This window comes from Candoia aspera, chromosome 12 (assembly GCF_035149785.1).
Source record: "Candoia aspera isolate rCanAsp1 chromosome 12, rCanAsp1.hap2, whole genome shotgun sequence".
NCBI lineage: Eukaryota > Metazoa > Chordata > Lepidosauria > Squamata > Boidae > Candoia > Candoia aspera.
In genome coordinates, this window is record NC_086164.1 from 2,744,663 (window position 1) to 2,754,889 (window position 10,227).

Consider the following 10,227-nt stretch of genomic DNA (forward strand, 5'->3'; position numbering starts at 1 on the left):
TACTTCTAGCCATGTTGGAAATCAAGTAAAGCAATGATAACTTGCACTCATTTTTAAAAAGGGTGGTGGTGGTGGTGGTGGGGAGGTATGGTAGGAAGAAGAACCAACAGAAATGGTGACCAGATGGCCTGCCTCCTTTGCAGCCTGTAGACTCCCCCTCCATAAATTGACAATGTGTGCTTATCACTATGCTACATTCCTACCTGTCAAGTCTGATGCTGAAAGAATACAGCCAAGTTACAAAGATCTTTAAAACATCCATCTCTTCTGCGGCTACCCCATATTGACCCCAATTCACTGTTGGATTGCAAGACAGACTGTGTAAAAACACACACACACACACACAAACAAAACCCCACTGCCCGACTCTTTCCTTTTTCAAACAAGGCTGTATAATCAGGTTTTCAAAATGCTGATTAGGATATTATAATTACTGTTGCTTGGCCCAAACACTTTTGCAGGCCTGCAAAGCTGCAGAAGTGTTCTGCTAAAATGTCTTGCAGCTCCCCCAAGGCTAACAAGTTTATTATAACAGGACGTTTTGTGGATTTCTGTCCATTCCATCTATCCTCAGTTAGAAGTATTTTTAGACCCCTGGCAGGGTGGAGGACAGAAACAACTTAGGTTGGAGGGAAATTAAGTGCAAAAGGTACAGATAGTGATAATTACTTTTTAAACAGTGGCAATTCGCAATAGAGTTGCTGGGTGTGACAAAAACATACGTTGTTGAACTGATTAATACCTGCAATATTGGGGAAAGTAATCTTATCAGGCATACATTTAATCTTTTGTAATGCAGGTGTCTGGGTAATGGGTATCCTTTTTTCAAAAAATGGCACACAGAGAAGGGAAGGACAAGTTTTTAAATTTAAGGTTAAAAGGGAAGGTTCATTACCGATACTATTTTTCTATTCACTGTAATTCCTAGGGCCAGGACCACTTCACTAGGGTTTTACTTTTTCTCTGAAAAAGTTTGCTCTCTCTTAACACACCAACCTTTCCTTAGAAAAAAAGTCCTGAAACTTCCCTTAGTTTGAAAAATAATTAACTCTGCTGAGGGCATCATGGAAGGCAAGGAACATGTTCTAAGTTCAGAACATTTTAAAAAAAATTTAAAGGTGTGAAGCATTTTCTAAATCATTCAGAAAAGATGTCTCTAAGGATACCGAAGCAAGAATGCAGCACTGTGTGCAATCCTTCCCCTAGGGCTGCATGGAAACTTGCAAAGGGCAACCACACAATTTTAGGAAAAAGAGGCAGCTGCTTTAAAGAGCTGCAGGCAGATGAGATGTTCCTGATCCTGCATGCTCCAAAACACCTTTTGGAATGGAATCAATTCCAGGGCAAAATATCAACATCAATTGGATTTTCACCACCTAACACGGGATGACCAGTTCACATACCACTGGGACATCCCTAGATCATGGGAAGAGAAAGGAGAGAAAACCATCTTTTCTAAAGTCCATTCCTGAGGTCTCTGAGGAGGAAGCCCAAAGGTTTTTTCTGTACTATTTAAAACATTTCATAGTTCCCTTGTCCACCATTCCAGGTTCAACGTTTTTTCTCCCTTTTTCCTAAATATTGTGGAAATGCTGCAGCAAGGGCAGGTCCCAAACGGTTCCCATTTTGCAGGCATACAGAATGAGGATAAGGAATCCATCCAATTCTACACCCATCCATAGATAAATCGTTCTGCTGCGTTTGATGGATCCTACCCCAAGTACTTCCAAGCATCTTACGCTATAGGGCTGTTTCTCATGACAAATATGAATCAGCCAGTAGCTGCTTTATCCTAGTCTAGAACTTTTCGATTTCATGATGAAATTCCAGGAGTCTCTACTCATTTCCCTATCATCACCATCTTTTCACCACCAAAGCTGTCCAATTCAGTTTTTCAAATACAAGATGTTTGGCAGAGGAGATCCCTGGGAAATACAATTTCCCAAGATTCCTAGGAAGGTAATTTAATTTAATAGGCTCCCAGCAGCCAAATTACTGTCGCAGCTAAATGAATGCTGTTCGGCATTGCCATCCAGTAACGAAAATTTAGCCTGGGGTGGGAGAGATTTGTTCTGCCTGTTTGCAAAGCGATGCCTGCAGAATTCAGTATGTTCCAGATAACACCAGTAACATTAGACCAGTGTTTCTCAACCCTGGCAACTTGAAGACGTGTGGACTTCAGCTCCCAGAATTCCCCAGCAAGCTGGCTGGGGAATTCTGGGAGCTGAAGTCCACACGTCTTCAAGTTGCCAAGGTTGAGAAGCACTGCGTTAGGTAGAAGTTGGAGTCTGGCATGGTCCTGGACTTTATAAATGAACAAACCTGGACTTGCTCTTTAAGTCAGCTCATGTAGACTAGCCTGTTTTATGTCAAATCCAAGGAAACATTATCTAGCACTTATATCAATCAACGAGTATCTTCGTGAATAGGCAATGACAGGCAGGAAAGCATTCAAACCTTGTGTTTTTCCATGGCAAATCTGTTCACACACTATCAGTTGGATGGTAGCCAAGCCTACCACGTATTTCTGGCAGGAGGTTTACTATCTCTGCACAGCTTGGTGCCTTTTAAATATTGTTGTCCTGGTTTTTTTTTAATCAGGGCATTCATTCTAAACTTTGTTTTGAAGGACAAGATGTGGGATCGTGGAGGTGGCTCACAGTGGATTCACACCATCCAAACAAGTGGAAGCAAGTATTTTTCCTATTTTTCTTCTGGATTTGGGGTATTAGGTTTGTTTTTTTACTTTTAAAACTTCATTCAGCTTATTTGAGGTATACAACAGTCTTTAGCTGTTTCTTCCTAATTGGGGGCAATGGTGCCTCCCAGATTTAGCAGTGCCATTGAATGCAGGCACAAGATTTGTGGAATATCATTTGCAGACCCCTGTTTTAGGCAAACGAGAGCACTTGAAGTTTTCTGAAAGGCCATAACAAATGTCCTGTCAGGAATCTGTAATTTGTATATGCATGTTCCTCACCCATTCAGGTTCCAAGGTTCAACCCTAGAATCCCTACAAAAACTGTTGCTGAAATGTTAACATTAAGGCAACATTTGAGGACAATTCTCCTGTCAAATGGGAAATAATCACAGTCATTACTTGCTGTGCATTTAATTTATTTTTGTTTAAAACAAATATAGCTATGATGGCAGCTTCACGTTTTTGTTCCTGGTTTCATTTACTGCCTGGACAGCACCTTCTAGCACATCACTTCAAAGGCAAAGTGCAATCTTTGGCCCAAAGAAAGTTGTGCAGAATTGATCTAAGCTTTCTCAACCTCAGCAACTTTCAGATGGGTGGATTTCAACTCCCAGAATCCCCCAGCCAGCCTCTGAAGTCCACCCATCTGAAAGTTGCTGAGGTTGAGAAACACCGATCTAAGCAAAAAAATAACTCTCAAGGCACAGTGATCCCTATACAGGGTTACTCCAAGATTTTCAGGGAAGATGCTAGAATAAAAACACAGCCGGTTGGGATTTGTCAAGGAGCTTATCTTTATGGGGACCTTCAGACCAATCTTTTTGCCCACAGTCACAGATTTTTTTAATATTATATTTTTACCGAGAGGGTCCAGAAGATGTCAACATTTTCCACTTGGAATTCTTTTATCTTTTCCGTGCTTCTGCCATGTATTAAACACATCGTGAGGAAGAAAACCCCAAATAACTTGCTGTGCAATGTCCATCCACATGGACATTGTTCAGGTGGGTCGGGACCATTCGGGAGCTTCTGTTTAGAAGCACAATGCTTTCTGGAATCAAATCAAATCTTTATTATGGTCATAGACCAGCATAAGGAGGGCGGGGTGCAGTCAATTAAAAAGCATAGAAGATACATCGGGGTCTAAAACTAAAAAATATGGAAAGCTAGAAGACATGAAAAATATATTAGAAGAGAAAATAGAAATGCTTTCTGGATTTTCCAAAATAAATCATGGCATGATGTTCCAAAGGCATCCGTTCAGCCCCGCCAAATCCCGTGTGAGTGCGAAAAAAGTGGTTTTACTCATCTGATGACAGAGCAGCCCAAATCCATGCCCAGACAACAAACCATCAAGTTCCTTAAGTGACCGCCAGCTGCCTGCCTTGTTTTTTTACGTGACTTTAACAGGGATGGATTTTTCAACTCCTTCTATTGCCCAGCATGAAAAACGAGCGGGGACCAGAACGACGATAGAACCAGAAAGGCAAAGGATGGGCAGAACTGCTACACGAGGATCACCGCCTTCCTTCATTAGCCTCCAGTGAGACCATAAACACCCCAGAACTGAGTCTGGAAATGGCTGGAACAAGCCACATGCCTGCCATGAATGCATCTCAGGAACAAAAGAAGTTAAAGCACGGATCGGTTACCCAAGGATGACGTGAGCTGAGGCCAAACCAGTGTCTGCAAATCAAAATTGCCCTCTTGGAACATAATATTTATTCCAAAAATAAAAAAGGCACATGGGAGAAGGCATCTGAAGGAGCTTCTCGCACACGTGCAAGGAACTCGCTCAAACGGTACAGACCCAGGAGGAGGAATAGCCAAGTATTGTCACCACCCAGGTTTATGCTAAACTCACACCCTCCCCACCCACTGTATTTGCCTTTGTTTAACCAAAGCAGAAACTTTGTCATTGAAAAGATGGCTCCTATGAAGCCCACGACCACCATAGAAGGACCGAAACCCACTGTTGTTACTGTTTAGCAGGGTCCACGACTGAAGCGGCCATTCTAGTGGCCAAGCACACTTGAGTCCTCCTGGCATCCTGGTGTTGCTGGGAACGATGAGAGTTTTGATCTTGGTGGTTGCCAGGCTGAAGAATGGCTAATGCAGGGGGAACAAAGCAATTTAATCCCACCCCACGCCTCGGTTTTCAACACAATTGTGTTTATATCACAAAGCATCCTTTCTTCGGCCCTGATTTATCTGGAGGGGGGGAAGCATTCACTCATCCACCCTGTCCTGTACCTGCCAAGACATTTAGGTGTATGCCGGGGATGGAGTCATCACAAAACCGACTAGGATTTATGTTGAAGATCAAACATCTAACCCAGACTCATCTTACTTTGCAGCATAATAAGTAAGGAGGGAGAAATTCTTGGGGTGCTATATTCACAGAAGTGGTGACAGTAGAAGCCTTGCGCCAACCTAGCAGATGTGGGAAGATTGTGTGGAAAGCCTCTTTTGCTGCTGTCTGCCCCCCTCCACCTTTGAAAAATGGGGGGGGGGGGAGGAACGTTCCACCATCTGGATTTTGCCTGTCCTTTTCCCCTGGACAAATCCAGAGGTAGCCAGACAGAAGCGTGAGAGTCTAGCGCCAGGGAGCTGCCACTGGGAACCATCCATTCTACAAGTCTCCCTCCTCCTCCTCCTCCTCCCCCCTTCTGTCTCCATGGCAATTGTTGCCCAGTTTATGTATTCAGAAGCAAATCAGTCCACTGCATGGGAAAATATTTGCTGGAGGGCAGAGAAGTGGGTGAGCCAGAAACCCGGGGCAAAGCATTGCGTGCCCTCTCCTTATCCAATGGGCATTATGAATCCTAGTAAGATTTTATGCCCCAGCTTTCTGCAGACACGGGCGGCGATGCAGTGCCCAGAATCTGAAGCCCACATGTTATTACAACACAGAAAACCAAGTTGCAATCTTGGGGGTGCAGCTCACAGGTTCTCCGTTCCCCGCTGGCACATCACTTCCCTATCCATTGCAGCTGGAGCAAAGGAGCCAACCTGGCCAGTCTAACTAAGGCAATCCTAAAGATTCTTCTCTATTGTTTCTCCTTGAACAGAGAGCCCATCAACTGGCCGATGGGATGGTCCATGAGCTTTGAAGATGTGTGGGTAAAGCTGCCCTTGCAAAGCTTCAGGGGAGGGTGGGAGGTGAGGTGCTTTCTAACCCTACCAGATGCCTTCAGGTGTCTAGCAGGTGGAAGCCCGACAGTCAAGAGATGCAGGAACACTTCCAACTTTGGCCAAGGGGTGCAGAATGTTCTTCGCCAAGCCTGGCTCCTGACACCAGCCCCCCCAAAACAGCATTGTCTTGTCTTTTTTTTTAAACCAGCCAGAACTCTCTTGCTCCCCCGCCCTCCCCATACACACTAGGCTACCAACCCCTCTCCGGTTCCTCCTCGCAAAGGTCCCCAAAGTGGGCTTTCATCTCTGTTCTCACACCCCCCTCCTGGTGATGGGGAAGGTCTGGACCCACAGTCGCGCAACGAGAAAGACAGCGAGTGGAACACCATGCTCTCTCACACACAAAAGGGAAGTACGGGGGAAGACACTGCAGTATTATAGGAGGTCTCTCTTTTACGGGGGTGGGGTGGGGGGTAAATAGTTTGCCCCCCCTCCCCTCTTCCCGGGGCTGGGATGGAGAGGGGCGGTGGGGGTGGAGGGAAGGAGAAGGTAGAGGAGCCGGCAAACCAAAAACGCCAAAGGCTGACGAGGAGGAGGAGGAGGAGGTGGAAAGGGGGTGGGTGGGCTGCGGGGCGATAGATGCTGATGCCCCCCATCCATTCTTTCCCTTCGTCCACCCGCAGAGGTCAGCAAGCAAGGGAAAACGCAAAGAGAAGAGGGCTGGAAGGAGCGAAAGGGCCATTTAGACAACGGAGGGTGGTGGGGACGGATGGGGAAGGGGGAGAAAGAAGGTGGGGGAAGGCTCCCCAAAGCTCAGGTCCTTACCTTTCGAAGCATCTTTTTCTTCCTTGGGCTTGATCCCCTTCCCGCTCATAGATCCCAGTCTGGTTGTAAAAATCCCCCCAGGATCCCGCGTGGCCAAGCTAACCAGATCTCCAAGAAACCAGGGAAGAGAGATGGACGGCTGGGTTCTTCCTTTCTTTCTCTGCCCCCCCTTTTTTTCTTTCTTTGTTGTGGCTCTTTTTCTTCTTTCGTAGACAAGGGGGAGGAGGGTTGAAGAGGAGGGGAATCCTAGAAGCGTGAGGGGGGAAGCGGGGAATGAATCAAGGATCCAAAAGAGACCTGACTGGCTGGTTGGCTCCTTCGGGAGCTGGTGCAGGAAAATGCGCTCAGAGCCACCACTAAAGCTTGTAGGGTTTGGGAACCGCTGCTGGGGTGGGGGGTTGGCTGGCTTCTTCCCACCCCCTCCCTTCCTAGGAAGGATGAAAGGGGGCCAAAGGAGGTTCTTCCCTGCACATCTGCAAGATTTGCTCTCCTCTTTCCCCTTCGGCTGGGAGATTTGCAAGAGACAAAAGCTGGATCTCAACCCCCCTCCTCCTCCCCCCCCCGCTTTTTTTTCCTGGCAGAAAACCTCTTTTTCTCCTCACCACCTTTCCCAGGAACCAGCAAAGAAGGAGTGGAGAACCGCCACTCTCCCACTCTAGCAAGCTGAGCTTTGGCCCACGCATCCACCCTCAAATGCTTCTGGGAGGCAAGACACACCCCTCTCTTTTGGCCCCACTCCAGCAAAAAAGGTCGGATGGTCTGGGAAGGTGGTGTGGCAGACAGCTGGCTGGAATTGCCTTGCCGGGTTTCTCCCCACCCCCCTTTTGAAAGTATAAAGAAGTGCCCCAGGAGAATGGGGGGGGGGGCGGTCTACTCCAAAGGAGGAGCCTTGTGGAGTTTCCAAATCAGGAATCTCAAGGAAGGATCAGAGGAGATGGTCAAGCTGTTCTTAGTCCTCCAAGTGAGAAAGGCAGACCTACCTGTTGGGGCCCAGAGCAAAGGGGATTATAGTCTCAAACAGGAAAGGGACTGGCTTAAGTCCTTCCTGATGCAGTCGGAGGAATGAAGGAAGAGGGACCAAGGAGCAAAAAAGACCACCAGTGACACCACCAGCTAAATAATAAATTAGCTGGACAGGTGGGAAGAGGGGAATGAAGAATGTGCATTTTTATCTTCCATCCTCCCCTCCATGGAAATAAAGAAAAGGCACAGGCACATCCGTGTAATTCCCTTGGCAGCAATATGCTATAACCTTCTTCCAGGATGTTTTTCAATGTCCTAGTCCGGAGTTGTGAGATGATCTGGTGGTTTCCCATCCAAGTACAACCAACTCAGTTTAGTTTTTTCAAATCAGCCAAGGGTAGCTAGGCACTAACACCCCGTGGATATCAACTTGAAAGATTTCCAGTTATGGTAAAGAAACTCTGTTGCGTGTTTCCCTGACTGCTCTCCAGTAACCAGTAACTTGGTGGAATGAAAAACTTCATCTTGGTCTTTCCCATTCATCCAATGGGAAAGGGACAGTTCTGATTCTCCTAAGATAAGGAGATATCCTAAATTGTTTTCAAGGGCAGGGGGTGCAATGTTTTCTGGACTGAGCGGTGTGATATGCCCTTCAACAATATGCTGGAAGCCACATTCTCAGACGGGACAGCTGATGCCAGGGGAAAAAACAACTGATTTTATTTTGCTTAATGCTTAATTAAAATTAAATATAGCTGAGAGCCAGTTCAGTCTAGTGGTTCAGGCAACGGGCTAGAAACCAGGAGACCGAGAGTTCTAGTCCTGCCTTAGGCGTGAAAGCCGGCTGGGTGACCTTGGGCCAGTCACTCTCTCTCAGCCCAACCCACCTCACAGGGTTGTTGTTGTTGTGGGGAAAATAGGAGGAGAAAGGAGTATTAGGTATGTTCGCCACCTTGAGTTATTTATAAAAATAATAAAAGGCGGGATAAAAAATAAATAAACTAAATAAATAACTCCTCTTTAGTCATGTATTTAATGGCTTTCTCCACAATTTGGAAAGATTTTGGAGGCCTCCAAAGACCACACCTGAGGCTTTGAGGGCTTCACTAAAGCTTTTGATGGTGCACCTCTGTTTCAGGGAAGGTCACCTTGTCCATCTGGGCTTTTGGGAAAGCTGCTCTGAAGCTGGGACCTGCAGTGCCTGCAAATCAGCACAGGCACATACCCCCTCATTCTCCCTTCTTCCGGTTGCAAACTTGGTTTTGCACATTAATAACACATGTCTACTTCCATATGCCAGAAATTACCTGATATGCTTCCCAGGATTTCTTCTAGATCAAGAAAGCGAGCCATAAGATTATGCCTTTCTTCAAGCTGACATTTGAAAATCTGGACCTCAGCTGTTTAGAATTGGGAGCCCAGTTTGGTTCATTACGCCTGGAGACACAACTTGAAATTTAGCCACAACTACAAACTGGCAAAACCAAGAAAGGTTTCCATTTGATAACTCTGTTGCTGATTTGTATGACATGCTACCCTGGATTAAATTGTGGAAAACATCCATTGCCTTCACGAGCAGTGTGAACCAGGCAATCACATTCCTTCAAGGATTTTGCCAAAAGATGATGGTACAGCTTTCACAATGGCACAAAAAGATGGGAGGTGGGGATTTCTCAAAAGGGATAGCAACTCTGCAGACCAAGTACCTCATCTAAGTGAACCCAACTGGAAAGGTCTTTCATGGAAGACCTCAAAAGCATCTTCAAGATGTACAGACTTCAATTCTTAGAACTCCACACTGCAGACAATTCTAGAAGTTGAAGTCCACATGTTTGGAGGAATACTGGGGAAAGCCGTGCTGAGGCCGACCATGTGCAAACTTATTCATACATTATTTTTCCAGAATACCCAACAACCACAGTCCTCTGGGTTCAAAAAGAGTGAAAGGATACAGGCTGTCCTCACTTAACGGCCACAATTGGGACCAGAATTTTGGTTGCTAAGTGAAGTGGTCATTAAGAGAATCTGCGCTGATTTTACAACCTTTTTTGTGCCAGTCGTTAAGTGAATCACTGCAGGCGTTAAGCGAACCATATGATTGTTAAGAGAATTGCACAGTTCCCCACTGATTTTGCTTGCCAGAAGCTGGCCAGGCAGGTTGAAAATGGTGATCACCTGACCATGTGACACTGCAATGGTCGTAAATGTGAACCGGTTGCCAAGTGTCCAAATCGTGATCACGTGGCCATGGGGATGCTGTGACGGTTGTAAGTGTGAGGACCAGTTGTAAGTTGTTTTTTTAGCACTGTTGTAAATCCAAACCATCACTAAATGAATGGTTGTTAAGTGAGGACTACCTGTACTACAATTATGGGGTAGACCAAATATGATGTCGCACTGGTTACAACCCCAGCAGAGGGAATAATCCCAAACACAGATGCAAATAATTAGAATCTTTCTTTCAGGGTTATTGCTTAAAAGCTTACTGGCTAAAAAGACAGATTTGCACACTTTTAAGTCAAGGAGCACCAGCTCTTTAAGAGTGTCTGATGATAAGATGACAGGTACATTCCCAGATGATGTCACTCCTCTACTGCCCAATC

At 45.8% G+C, this 10,227-nt stretch overlaps 1 protein-coding gene across 1 annotated transcript in view; it reads right to left on the reverse strand.

The window, feature by feature from the left end:
- The window catches only part of FGF13 (fibroblast growth factor 13), a 128,113-nt gene extending 121,291 nt beyond the window's left edge, over positions 1 to 6,822 (reverse strand). Inside the window, exon 1 of the mRNA XM_063313585.1 lies at positions 6,662 to 6,822. Coding sequence (XP_063169655.1) covers positions 6,662 to 6,710 — 49 coding nt within the window. The 5' untranslated portion in view covers positions 6,711 to 6,822. The remainder of the gene's footprint in view (positions 1 to 6,661) is intronic.
- Positions 6,823 to 10,227: the final 3,405 nt, after the last annotated feature.